Source organism: Sorex araneus, chromosome 9, assembly GCF_027595985.1.
Source record: "Sorex araneus isolate mSorAra2 chromosome 9, mSorAra2.pri, whole genome shotgun sequence".
In the NCBI taxonomy this organism is placed as follows: Eukaryota; Metazoa; Chordata; class Mammalia; order Eulipotyphla; family Soricidae; genus Sorex; species Sorex araneus.
Genome location: NC_073310.1, coordinates 21,895,741 through 21,910,015, shown reverse-complemented (window position 1 = coordinate 21,910,015; position 14,275 = coordinate 21,895,741). Strand labels below are relative to the sequence as shown.

The following is a 14,275-nucleotide window of genomic DNA, read 5'->3' as shown; positions in this document are numbered from 1 at the left end:
AGGAAGCAAGAGAAACCGACACAATGGTCTATGTGTTAATGATTTCATTAATGTGAAATGACTGCAAAGATCTTATATAATCACCAATAATGTATATTTTTGTTGTGTGAGTTTAAGCTAGGAGGGAATTGAGAGGTACTGGTAACGAAATAGGAATTACTTTTAGGGACATCGAAGAGTTCATGAATAATAGTGCTAACAGATGCACAAATGTGAATATAGTAAAACTGTAGAAGGAATATAATATCTTAAAGACAAAATATAAAATATAAGATATAAAACAAGTATTTTGAAATATATAAAACAAGAAATTAAAATATTCTAAAGTATTTTATAAGTGACTAAATTAACTTCTACAATCTATTCTTTAATACAGATATGGTGAGAAATTAGAAATGAGTATAGTAAATGGTAAATATGGAAAAATGTATAAAAATTTATAAAATAAAAAGTTTTGAATATTTCTTTGTTATTTAAACTTTGCATTCACTAAAATTTTGTAAGTAAGATAAAAGCAGCATAATTTGGATTCAGAAGTTTGGCAGCCCGAGGAGGTTGAGAACAGGTTTTTGTCTCACTTCCCTGTATATAGAAGCTACTGTGGAAAGTGTCACCACTTACATATGATATACAGTAATAATCAGTCTCATCCTCAGCCTTGAGCCCAGAGATGGTCAAGGTCGCTGTGTTGCCAGACTTGGAGCCAGAGAAGCGATCAGGGATCCCTGACGGCCGCTTATTGACATTATAAATCAGCATTTTGGGGGCTGTGCCCTCCTGCTGCTGGAACCAGGAGACATAGTCATATCTCCCAATGTCATTGCTTGTTCCTGTACAGGAGATGGTGACTGTCTGTCCCTGAGTCCCAGACACTGAGGGAGGCTGAGACAGAGCTGTCTGTGCCCAGATCCCTGAATAAAGAGAAGATAAAACACCGGTGAGTTCAGGCTGGTTCTGGATGGACCTGAGGAGGGGAGACAAAGGGTGAGCCCAGATGTGCCCGGGTCCCTTCCCAGAGCCTCACCTGGGCCCTGGCTGAGGAGGCTGAGCAGGAGAAGAGCCCAGGTCATGATGGAGATGCCCAGAGTGCTGCCTGCTGACACCCCAACCCTGGGCCTGGCTCTCTGCCAGCTCTTATCCCTCCCCTGCCCCAGAGAAGGGAGGGGCCTGCATGCAAAGCTGCTTCCTGCACCTGCCTCTGCTCACCCCTCTCTGGCCTGGCCTGGAACTCCAGATATTTCTGCATTACTTTAAAAATCATTATTATTCATTTTTATTTCTCTTGATTTTTTATCTTATTTTGGCATTCATGGGGACTTGGAGGACTACCAGTGATACTCTGCTAACAGGGCTGACAGTTCAATGCCCGGCTGTGTCGTGCTTTGGGCCAAGTACACTATATGGTACTGTGGACCACCAGGGCCACCATGGTGGTGCTCTGGCACCCCAAGGCAAAACCCAGACGACTTATCCGGTGCCAGAAATTGAACCAGCAATAGACTACCTCTGGCACCTCTGTAGTTCTGCATAGCACAAGTATCAAACAAAATATTTCTCCTTGATATAAATTTTTCTCATATAAACCTTTTGATACATGATTTGAAGAGGAAAATTAATGTGATGATATCACACACGTTGATGACCTTCCTACTCTCCTGGGTCTTAGGTTGTCATGTGACTGCCTCAGTGATCCCTGAGTATGGTGCTACTCCAGGAAACGCCCTCTCATGGGCTCCCATGTTTCAGGTTCTCTCTAACATTGGCAAAGTTATGTTACCATTTTGTGTAAACACCTGCTCTTGATGGTTGGCTGTTGGTGGTGAGTGTCTCAGGTACATACTTGTCACTACCCCATCCACACTTGTTTGTGCTGAAGCCTCTGTTGTCCTGAGTCTCAGAAGCTGATTGTCACTCCTGGGTTACCCAGCCACACACCAGGGAGGGAGCCGTTTCAACAAATAAGGGCACCTCCCAGCAACAATAGGTTTTGCTTCTGTTTCTCTTCAAATCGCCTTTACGTTATTCAACTTGCAAGTTTATTTTACCCTGCTTTGATATTTAGCCAGGTTCAAGACTGAGTTGTGTATCCCATGGTGGGTGTTACATGGAGATAATAATCAGAGAGGCATAAAAAATCAGACTTGAGTGTGGTATTTATGAACAATCATAATATCCAAGAATCTTATTCGAATTTGTCCTTTATTTGTGAGTAGGCCACAGGCAATTTTTTCAACCTTCTTGGGTGATTTTCTTCTAGATCACTATATTTATAGATATGTGATCAGATATCTATAAGTAAATACTATATGCTTATAAGTCTGTTCTCTGTAACTATGGATACTAAAGATAAAACACCAACATAATAGTACATCCTCTTTATTTTTTCATAAGCTTCTAAAAACAATGTTACTGTCTCAGAAAGAAAGAAAGAAAGAAAGAAAGAAAGAAAGAAAGAAAGAAAGAAAGAAAGAAAGAAAGGAAGGAAGGAAGGAAGGAAGGAAGGAAGGAAGGAACGAAGGAACGAAGGAAGGAAGGAAGAGAAAGAGAGAAAGAAAGAAAGAAAGAAAGAAAGAAAGAAAGAAAGAAAGAAAGAAAGAAAGAAAGAAAGAAAGAAAGAAAGAAAGAAAGAAAGAAAGAAAGAAAGAAAGAGAGAGAAAGGAAGAAAGGAAGGAAGGAAAGAAGGAAGGAAGGAAGGAAGGAAGGAAGGAAGGAAGGAAGGAAGGAAGGAAGGAAGGAAGGAAGGAAGGAAGGAAGGAAGGAAGGAAGGGAGGGAGGGAGGGAGGAAGGAAGGAAGGGAGGAAGGGAGGAGGGGAAGGAAGGGAGAAAGAAAAAAAATAAAAAAAAGAAAGTAAAAACAGTGTTACTGTCTCATCTTTTTCTGCAACTTATAACTAAGGCTTGGGTTCCTTCTTTGTTAGCCGACCTTGAACTACCATTCTTATTTTCTCAACCCTACCGGATGCCAAAATGTCTGCTCAGTACTTAAGTCTGTAAGTCACTAACTTTGCTCATTTATAGAGAATTTGCCTGTGCCACCTGTCAGTTAGAAATAACCTGTGGATAAAAGTGCCACAAAAATGCATGGCTCAATTCACTGCACTTACATGCTTTCTAGAATCATTCTTAGCCTCTCCAAATGATAGCCATTTGGGGAGTTCTACTCTACCTTCAAATAGCTTTTTCAAGTTTGCTGAACTATTCTGGTTATTAATATGTAAGTAGAAACATAATGAACTTTTAAATTAGCTGTCTTCCCCCCCACTCAACCCCCAAAACACATGAGTGCCATTCAGAGCTTGAAATGCCTGCCTTGCCAGTTCAATCCCTGGTACCTCCACATGTGCTGAGTATGATCCAGGAAAATTTGCCATATTGCTATGGCAGCTCTGCTCTGTGGACTCCCAACTTCACAAGCATCTTCCATAGGATAGCCAAGCATGTGTGTGTCAACTCCAAAACTAATGGAGTAAACCCCAATGAACAGTATGAGGTATGTGGTTCCAGCCAGGAAGGGCAGCCCTGAGGATCACTTGTTGCTGAGTGGCAGAAGCTCTGACACCTGATGTGCAGCTCCAGTGAGCACCACAACTCAATGGAAAAGCATCACAGTCAGTATTTCTATGCCCCCTACCCCCCATCATTGTACAACCACCTCTGTAACCGAATGAAAAGAGAGGAGGGGAAAATACACGTGACAGCATTTAAGAAAAAGAAGACTATATTGGCAAGTTAAATGTATCAGTGAGGTCAGAACACCATTTGCAGCGTCCCCTTAACACACACATACACACACACGCGCGTGCATGCGAGCACACACATGCACACACACATACACACCTTAATTCACATATAAACTCTGAGAATATACAAAGAATAACTATTTGAATCCCTACAAATGTGGGTCACAGAAGGCAAACAGGGGAGGCATCCACATTTGAACTAACAGTGAACTTCCTTTTTTCCCTTCTTTGTTGTTGCATTCAAGGAAACACAGCAGATTAGGACAGTCCACTCTTACATCCCTTTAAGACATTCTTGGTGAGAAGCAGTTTTTGAGACAAAACAAAACATCTCGAAAACATCTCAAAAACATCGTCAACTATGATGGTGCCAACACCACCCAAGCCCCTCGCACTCTCCTGATCCCAATTCACCGTCTCGCTTTAGACTGCGCAAGTCTCAGCACACCAGGCATGAAACTCTAGGTGTGATCCCTGCTGGAACTCTATGCATGATTTCTGCTGGACATCGCGGGCTGTTTTGCAAGTTTTAGACAAAATGGCATTGGCGGGACACGGAGAAACCAGGGCAGTGGCTGCAGCGTTGCCACCTGCCCCAGCCAGGCCGAGATACAACGCCACTGGACATTGAGATATGGCGGCAGTGTGTGCAGTGGCTCATCCACTGCGAGGTGCTATCAGACAACCACCAGGTGACCTGGGACTTGGCTCTGGTATTCGACCTGGCATAGACCGTCCTCAATAGGGTCCTGCTCTGCCAGCTGCTCAACAACCTCCTGGCACACTCCACACTCAAGGAGATCAACCTGAGGCTGCAGATGTCCCAGCTGCCCAGAGATGCAGGCAGGTGCGTGTTTGTCAGTGTGTAGATCGTTACAACATGCCAGTCAACCAAAAGCTTACATTCGGTAGACTGGGAACACCTGTAAAGACGATCAGAGGCTGCCCCCAAAGCCTCCAACCCTCTGGGAGAGCCTGGCAAGATAGAGAGAGTATCCCCCCACACATGGCAGAGCCTGGCAAGCTATTCGTAGCATACTAGATATGCCAAAAACAGTAACAATAATGGGCCTCATTGCCCTGACCCTCAAAGAGCTCCCAATATGCCACTGGACTACACTAGCACGTGACAGGGACGGATGGAGACGTTACTGGCACCTGCTCGAGCAAATCAATGAGTGATGGGATGACAGTGACACAGTGAAACCATAATAATGATAGTACCAGAATAAAGGCCTTCACTGCCCCCTAGTGGCATTAAGTGGCATTACCAAAATTCATAGAAGCTGCAAAATTGAGCTGATTTCTAACATTATTTTTACTTTCTATGGGCTAGAGTGATAGCACAGCAGGTAGGGTGTTTGCCTTGCATGCAGCTGACCCAGGTTTGATTCCTCTGTCCCTTTCGGAGAGCGCAGCAAGCTCCCACTGGTACGACACAGCCTGGCAAGCTACCCATGGTGTATTCGATATGCCAGAAAGAGTAACAGTTTCACAATGGAGACGTTACTGGTGCTCACTTGAGCAAAGCAATGAACAATGGGATGACTATGCTATGCAGTTGAAAGCCACAAGAACACTCAGAGGAGAGCTATTTGAGTAACTGAAAATGTGATGATAAAATATTCATGAGGTGAAACTCTGCATTTCAAAAAACATCAAGAGCACTGAACTTTATGTTTTTCATTTTGTGCTTCTGAACTCAAGAAGAGCCACCAAATCAAAAAGACAAAAAGAATTAAAAGGAAATGAGCAGAATAATCCAATAATATCTACAAAGTATCCACTCTACATGTAAGCATACAGAAATATTTTTGAAATAGAGAAAAAGCATAGCATAATATTTAATAAAATTTATAGCAATGTAATGTAAATATGTAATCTTCCAAGTGGTAAATCTACCAGTATAGAAGCAAAACATATAACTCTATAATTCAAATCATCAGAAAACTCATATTCCTAAATGTATACACACTAAACAGGGTGGCCACAAGAGATTTTAAGACACAAATAGAAGTGAGGTAGTAGATAAAGGAGCCCAAGTTGGGATCTTTGCAGAGGGTTTAATGATGTGTGGCTGTATGCTCCTGCTACTTATTTGAAATCATTCAGGTACCTCCAAGTAGAAGGAGAAGAAGCAAGAGGGATTTCTCACAAAAGAAGAGGCTTTCTCATAAAATGCCATGGCAGTTGTGTGTCCCTGAGAATGCTGAGAACATTCCTTCTCTGAACTAAATGATCAGGAAAGAAAATACTTTAATCAACCGGGAAAATATCCAGTATTTCCTTTCATGAGTCATCCCCTGCAGTCAAGGGAGGAGATGTGGGCAAATGTAATAGGAACCAAATGGAGAGTATTGTGCCCTATGATATGCTTTCTTCTCAGTTGCTTTACTTCATGTACATTTATTAGACCACAGATGAGTTTCAATATTCTGGGCTTCCTTCAGCTCAATGAACTAGTGAATGCATAGGTGAGTGATACATAAATCTCTCTATATAAATGATATATGAATATGAACCCTCCTCTCCACCCTGCCCAGTGAAGTCCAACATAAAATTATATCCCCTATTTAGCCTTTCAAAGGTTGGAAATCTACCTTCAATTTCTCATATTTTGTCTTTTCTTTTTCTTCAATTTTCACATTCTCTAATACCTGTGCTCTAAACCTGAGTTAGGGTCTGTCGACTAGCTCACTGCTTAAAGGACCTGACAGGCATGAGTTAGCTTTCCTGGTTGACACCCAGTGCCACCACATGTCCTGAACAGGATCCTGGAAGCTCTGCTGTTTCAAATTGGAAGTTTGCTGCCTGCATCCCAGCACCATAAGGCGTTTTCTGCAGTACATCATCCTGGTTTGTGTGAACACCAAAGCAAGCAGCTGTAACCCAGGACATGCTAGTACTAAGAGACATGTGAACTCTTATACCAGAAAAATACTGCCCCAGGGATCACAGTGCTGAGTGTTTGAGCTCTAAAATCTGATGTGTGGTCCCTGTAGGCAACACGACTCAATGTGAAAGCACCATAGTCAGTGTGTCTACAACCCTTAGACATCACACACAAACCACTACTAAAGCAACAAAGAAGGAAAGGAGAACTATAAGTTCAAAAACAATGTTTTAAAAAAATACCACTTTAAGGTCCAGTTAAATAATACTCTCAGCATCAGGTTCCACTCCAGCTGTAGGGAGCTCATACCAACATTTTTCCATCCCATGCAGTAGAGAGCCCTTGAAACACACAGAGAGAGGACAGCTATTTGACTAACTCAATATGTAGCTCTGTAGCACTGTCACCCCATTGTTCATCGATTTGCTCGAGTGGGCACCAATTACATCTCCATTGTGAGACTTGTCATTACTGTTTTTGGCATACTGAATACGCCACAGGTAGCTTGCCATGCTCTGCCATGCAGCAGGATACCCTCGGTAGCTTGCCAGGCTCTCTGAGAAGGATGAAGGAATTGAACCTGGGTCAGCTACGTGCAAGACAAACGCCCTAACTGCTGTGCCATCGCTCCATGCCTGTGCTATTACTCAATATGTAGATCATCAAATGTAGATTAGGAGGGAAACTCCTACACTTAAAGCAACATTAAAAGTTGTGAACTTCCTGTTTTCAACTTTGTGTCTCTGGACTCTAGAATAGCCACCAAACTAGTATTCCCACCCATATTTCTTCTAGGAAGAGTGAATTTTAGGCAGCTATGGTCCATCATACTTTTCAGAATAAACCACTGTCACTGTCATCCCGTTGCTCATCATTTTGCTTGAGCGGGCACCAGTATCGTCTGTCATTGAGAGCCTTATTGTTACAGTTTTTGGCATATCCAATACGCACAAGTAGATTGCCAGGCTCTGCTGCGCGGGCTTGATACTCTCGGTAGCTGGACAGGCTCTCCGAGAGGGGCAGAGGAATCGAACATGCGTCAGCGTCGTGAAAGGTGAACGTCCAACCGCTGTGCTATTGCTCCAACCCAGAATAAACCACAGCAAGGAATTTTCCCGACCCAGCTGTTTACCTCCACCTGGTGGCCACGTACTGCATTACAGAGACCGATAAAAGGCACAACTGGGAAAGGCACAATTGAGCTGAAAATCCTCTCTCTCCTCTAATTCCTCTCCTTTCCTCTGTGTTGGGAAACATAGAGACTTGGAGGGAAATGAAAGAATTGAAAACCACCTCGTTTCTTTCAAATCCTTTCCTAGCCTCTTTCTTGGTCCCCAGAATCCAAAAAAGACAACGTAAATTAAAAAAACAGAAAAACAGATAATTCCTACAAAGTGCCCATTTTATGGCCTTTTTCATTTTTAAAAGTTTAAAAACAGGGGCTGGAGCGATAGCACAGCGGGTAGGGCGTTTGCCTTGCACGCGGTCGACCCGGGTTCGAATCCCAGCATCCCATATGGTCCCCTGAGCAGCGCCAGGAGTAATTCCTGAGTGTAGAACCAGGAGCAACCCCTGTGCATCGCCGGGTGTGACGCAAAAAAAAAAAAAAAAAAAAAAAAAAGTTTAAAAACAGCACAGTGCCATTTTATTTTTTATTTATTTTTTTTTCTTTTTTTTTTTTCTTTTTGGGTCACACCTGGCGATGCACAGGGGTTACTCCTGGCTCTGCACTCAGGAATTACCCCTGGCCGTGCTCAGGGGACCATATGGGATGCTGGGATTTGAACCCGGGTCGGCTGCGTGCAAGGCAAACGCCCTACCCGCTGTGCTATCTCTCCAGCCCCGCACAGTGCCATTTTAAATATAAGCATGCTGTGACACTTCTGTCATGTTGACTCACTCATCAGTCTTGCTCTTCAAACTCATGACCTAAACCTCCGAGGAAATGCAAGTCAAGCAACTGAAATTCATAGGCACACTGGTTTCCCGTGGCTAAAATCTGGAGCTCCCTTGAGGAAGGGGGCCGGCCATGTTCCCCACTACCCAAGCTCTTGCAGTCGTACCACTTGACAGAGCTCGCCAGGCAGACTGCTTATGACCTAACTTCATAGCTTCTTTAAGGTTCCTGCTGACTCATCCCAGGTCTACAGACCTTGAAATTTCTGGACTTCCAAATTCCACAGCACTTAATCGTATTCACATTTCAATTAGCTTCAGTTTGCTTCTGGACAGTCCTATTTAAAAGATTTCAAGTGTCTATTTGCTTGTGTGTTGTAAATGAAAACACCAAAATTGGTGCTTAATTTTATTCATTGATTAATTTATCAAGTCACAAATCATTTGTACTTGATAAAGGGAACTATTATTTATCGGTAACAATTAATTTATGTAGGTTTCAGGATTAATGAACTAGAATATATTGGGATCATTAAGAAAAATTCAATAACTTATACTCTATGTGAATCCCTAACAGGAATATAAGAACTCCTAAAAGGCAAATGCATTGACATTGATTTTAAATTTTCTTTATGTAGAGAGTTCAGGAGGAGAAATATTGGAAAGAACTGATGGCATATAAGAAGTTTCTTTACTTAAGAGGAGAAATATATTTCGGAATAAAAATGTTAATGGATGTGTCAAGGTAAACTATAAGAACACATGACTAAAGGACTGAAATTATGGGCTGCCAATTGATCCAAAAACTCTCCAATGTTATAGGTGGATATTCAGACTACCTCAACCAGTTTATGACTTTAATATTGTGCAGGCCTACATGCCATAGAAATTCAGAGAGAATTGGAATCAAATATGAAGTGCAGCAAAAAGAGTAAATATAAAAGAATTTGGAGAATGTAATAATTTTAAAAATCAAAAATCATAAGTTTATAATGATTCAATTTCAAAATAAATGTGTAAACAAATGAAAATCTAAGTTCATTAGGGAAGGAAGATGAGATAACTCAGAGTAGGTTTTTGTCTCACTTCCCTATGAGCATGAACCACTGTGAGTTTGTTAGCACTTCTGTAGGAGCCACAGTAATAATCAGCCTCGTCCTCAGGCTTGAGCCCAGAGATGGTCAGGGTCGCTGTGTTGCCAGACTTGGAGCCAGAGAAGCGATCAGGGATCCCTGACGGCCGCTTATTGACATTATAAATCAGCATTTTGGGGGCTGTGCCCTCCTGCTGCTGGAACCAGGAGACATAGCTATATCCCCCAATGTCATTGCTGGTTCCTGTACAGGAGATGGTGACTGTGTGTCCTGGAGTCCCAGACACTGAGGGAGGCTGAGTCAGAGCTGACTGGGCCCAGATCCCTGAAAAAAAAAAACCCAACACACTTTGATGAGTTCAGGTTTGTTCTGGATAAACCTGAGAAAGGAAGAAAAGGGTGAGCCCAGATGTTATCAGGTTCTCTTCCCTGAGCCTCACCTGGGCCCTGACTGAGGAGGCTGAGCAGGAGAAGAGCCCAGGTCATGATGGAGATGCCCAGAGTGCTGCCTGCTGACACCCCAACCCTGGGCCTGGCTCTCTGCCAGCTCTTATCCCTCCCCTGCCCCAGAGAAGGGAGGGGCCTGCATGCAAAGCTGCTTCCTGCACCTGCCTCTGCTCACCCCTCTCTGGCCTGGCCTTTATCCTTAGATTTCTCAGAATTTCTGGATATTAGAGACATCTAGAAAAAAATTCTTCTGACATTATTTTTCTCTAAAAAATATTTCATTATACCTGATTTACAGAGAATAATATCACTGTCACCGTCACCCCGTTGCTCATTGAAAGGCGAAAGCCCTACCTCTGTGCTATTGAAAATATTCTGAAATCCCTATGTTCATGATATCTGTGTATTATACTGTACTGGGATGTGACAATGTCTCCATGAACAAATAAGTCTGGGACACCACTACAGTTTCCCTCAATTGAGAGTTTGTATTGCAGGTTATTTTATAGCATTCTGAAAAGTTAGTTACTATCTCTGAAAAAATAAAAAACTTGCTCTGGTGATCTCTTACTTTTGGGACTAGAAAGTACACACTTTTGAGCACCCCGCGCTTCCCTCCCCTGCGGACTGCCAGCGGAGTGGCCAGCATGCCGACCCCAAGCGCCGCCGCCATTGTGTCTTCCGGCAAAGGTCTGTGACGCTCCCTCACCTGCCCTTCCGGACCCAGCCTGCTCCGAGGCCCTGAGCACCCCTCCGCTGCCGGGTTGTGGGAAAGGGGCGTGGCCTAATCACCAGGGGCGTGGCCTAAGAAAAGTGGGCGTGGCCTCATTACCGGAGGCCAAAGCTCACGCGATGGGAGATAGTTCCCTCAAAGTCCTATCCAAGACTAACATCCTAGCTAGTCGCAAGCAGTAGGACAATAAAACACAAGACTTCACATAAGAATTGAAGGAAACATCTCAGTAGGAGACCAGGTTCTACAACCGGCAAGTAAAAAGCCAACCACTATTAACTGAGCCTATCCACAATCCTTTTTCGCAACAAAAGGAAACAGGGACACTCATCTTCAAGGGCCCTCTTTCATACCACAACAACAACATGAAGAAACAGCGAAAATCCCCACTGCAAGCAGAGGACGATCAAAGGAGTCTGGAAACCTCAATGGGCGTTTCCTACAAACTTGACCTCTCTTAGAAAGAATTCAGAGTTGAAGTCCTCAACATGTTCAATGAACTCAATGCAAAGATGGACAACTTTAAGGAAGACCTGGCAGAAACAATACAACAGACAGCCGACAAAATACAGGAAGAAATGAGAGCAGAAATAAAAAACCTTCAAAAAGAAATGAAGGATTTGGTACATGAAATCAAAAACTCTCTGGCTGCCCTCAACAATAGGATGACTGCAGCCGAAGACAGAATCAGTATGCTTGAAGATGAGCTGCAAGAGGCCTACAGGCAACAACAAACCATGGCAAGAGACCTCAAAATATCTCTAGCCAGAATCAGAGTCCTACGGGATGATTTCAAGAGGAACAACATTAGAATCATTGGACTACCAGAAGCACAGGGAACCAACCCCAACGAAAAAAGACACAGTCAAACAAATCATTGCGGAAAACTTCCCACAGCTGGACAATGCGGGCATCCAGATTCAAGGCGCCCGGAGAGTGCCAGCTAAAAGATATCCTAACAGAAAATCCCCAAGACATATCATAGTTACAATGATGGACATCGTTCAGAGAGACACAATACTGCAAGCAGCAAGGTCCAAGAAGGAAATTGCATACAAAGGAGCACCCCTTAGACTCACAGCAGACCTATCAGAGGAAACCCTCCAAGCTCGAAGGCAATGGTGGGATATAGTGAAAAAACTCAATGAAATCAACGCTTCACCAAGAATACTTTATCCGGCTAAACTCTCATTCAAACTAGAAGGAATCATACACTACTTTGGGGATAAACAACAGCTCAGGAACTTCATAAACTCAAAACCAAACCTAAAAGAAGCACTAAAGGGGCTATTGTAAGACAAGAACAACCCCTACAGGCACAACAAACCCTTGCACAAAGATGGCACAAAATCCCATAACAATAATCTTCCTTAATGTCAATGGTCTGAATTCACCAATTAAGAGACACAGACTGGCAAAATGGATTCAGAGACTCAACCCAACATTCTGTTGCCTGCAAGAAACACATCTGAATAGCCAGAACAAACACAGACTCAAAGTCAAAGGATGAAAAACAATCCTGCAAGCAAACAACTCCCTCAAGAAATCTGGGGTGGCGTTACTAGTATCGGACAACTTAGACTTCAGGTTGAAAAAGATTAGAAGGGATAGTGAAGGCCACTTTTTATTAATCACGGGATGTGTACATAAGGAAGAAATCACACTCCTAAATGTCTACGCACCCAATGAGGGACCAGCTAAATACCTACAACAGCTGCTAAGAGACCTTAAGAAGGACATCTCGAGCAACACAATAGTAGTTGGAGACTTCAACACTGCACTGTCTCCTCTGGACAGACCAAGCAGATTAAAACTAACCAAGGAAATTCTGGCTTTGAAGGAAGAAATAGAAGAGAGAGGGCTAGTAGATCTATACAGGGCTTTATATCCCCCAAAAAAGGAATACACATTCTTTTCCAGTGCACATGGAACATTTTCCAGAATAGACCATGCGCTAGGCCACACAGCATACCTCAACAGAATAAAAAAGATAGACATTGTACCAGCTATCTTTTCAGACCATGATGCACTGAAGATAAAACTTAATCGTGGACAAATGCAGAAAACCAAATCAAACACCTGGAAATTGAATAGCTCGATATTGAACAATGAGTGGGTCAGGAAGGAAATCAAGGAAGAAATCAAGAGGTACCTGGAAACAAATGAGAATGAAGACACGAGCTACCAGAACCTGTGGGACGCAGCTAAAGCCGTTTTAAGGGGAAAATTTATAGCTCTGCAAGCATATCTCAGGAAGGAAGAAAGGGCCCACATAAATAACTTGACTTCACAGCTCAAGACCTTATAAAAGGACCAAGAAAAGGTGCCCAAACCAAGCAGAAGGAAAGAGATAATAAAACTTAGAGCAGAAATTAACGACATGGAAACCCAAAAGACAATCCGAAAGATCAATGAAACCAAGAGCTGGTTCTTCGAGAAAATAAACAAGATTGATAAACCACTAGCAAGACTCACAAAGAAAGAGAGAGAGAGAACCCTTATAAGCCGAATCAGAAATGAAAAGGGGGACATCACAACAGAAACCAATGAAATTCAAAAGATCATCAGAGACTACTTTGAAAATCTCTATGCCACGAAACAAGAGAACCTAGAAGAAATGGATAAATTCCTTGACTCCTATAATCTCCCAAGGCTGAACCAAGAAGACCTGGAGTACCTGAATAGTCCAATTAACATCAAGGAAATTGAAATGGTAATCAAAAGTCTTCCCAAAAACAAAAGCCCAGGTCCGGATTCACTAGCGAGTTCTTCCAAACATTAAAGAGGACCTTTTGTCAGTCCTTCTCAAGCTTTTCCAGGAAATTGAAGAAACAGAAACCCTCCCAAACAGTTTCTAAGAGGCTCATATCTCCCTAATACCAAAAGCAAACAAAGACACCACAAAAAAGAAAACTACAGGCCAATATCCCTGATGAACACAGATGCGAAGATCCTCAACAAAATATTAGCAAATAGAATTCAACAACTCATCAAAAAGATCATACACCACGACCAAGTGGGATTCATCCCGGGGATGCAAGGATGGTTTAACATCCGGAAATCAATCAACATAATCCAGCATATCAACAAAAGAAAAGATAAAAATTATATAATCATATCAATAGATGCAGAGAAAGCATTTGACAAAATCCAGCATCAGTTTATGGTGAAAACACTCGCCAAAATGGGTATAGAAGGGACCTTCCTCAATATAGTCAAAGCCATTTATCACAAGCATCGTCCTCAATGGGGAAAAACTAAGAGCCTTCCCTCTGAGAACAGGGATGAGACAAGGATGCCCACTCTCTCCACTTCTGTTCAATATAGTACTGGAAGTACTTGCAACAGCGATTAGGCAAGAAAAAGATATTAAGGGCATTCAGGTAGGAAAGGAAGAAATCAAGCTCTCACTATTCGCAGATGGTATGATACTATACCTAGAGAATCCTAAAACCTCTACCAAGAAACTCCTA

The 14,275-nt window shown here is 42.6% G+C and overlaps 2 gene segments (V, D, J or C); both read right to left on the bottom strand.

Moving 5' to 3' along the window:
• Positions 1-489: 489 nt before the first annotated feature.
• LOC129407064 (immunoglobulin lambda variable 2-18-like) lies at positions 490-1,070 on the bottom strand. The segment is given in 2 exon segments: positions 490-911; positions 1,025-1,070. Coding segments are annotated over 2 exon segments (468 nt in total).
• Positions 1,071-9,570: 8,500 nt separating this feature from the next.
• Positions 9,571-10,108, bottom strand: LOC101538061 (immunoglobulin lambda variable 2-8-like). The segment is given in 2 exon segments: positions 9,571-9,947; positions 10,063-10,108. Coding segments are annotated over 2 exon segments (423 nt in total).
• Between the last annotated feature and the right edge of the window lie 4,167 nt (positions 10,109-14,275).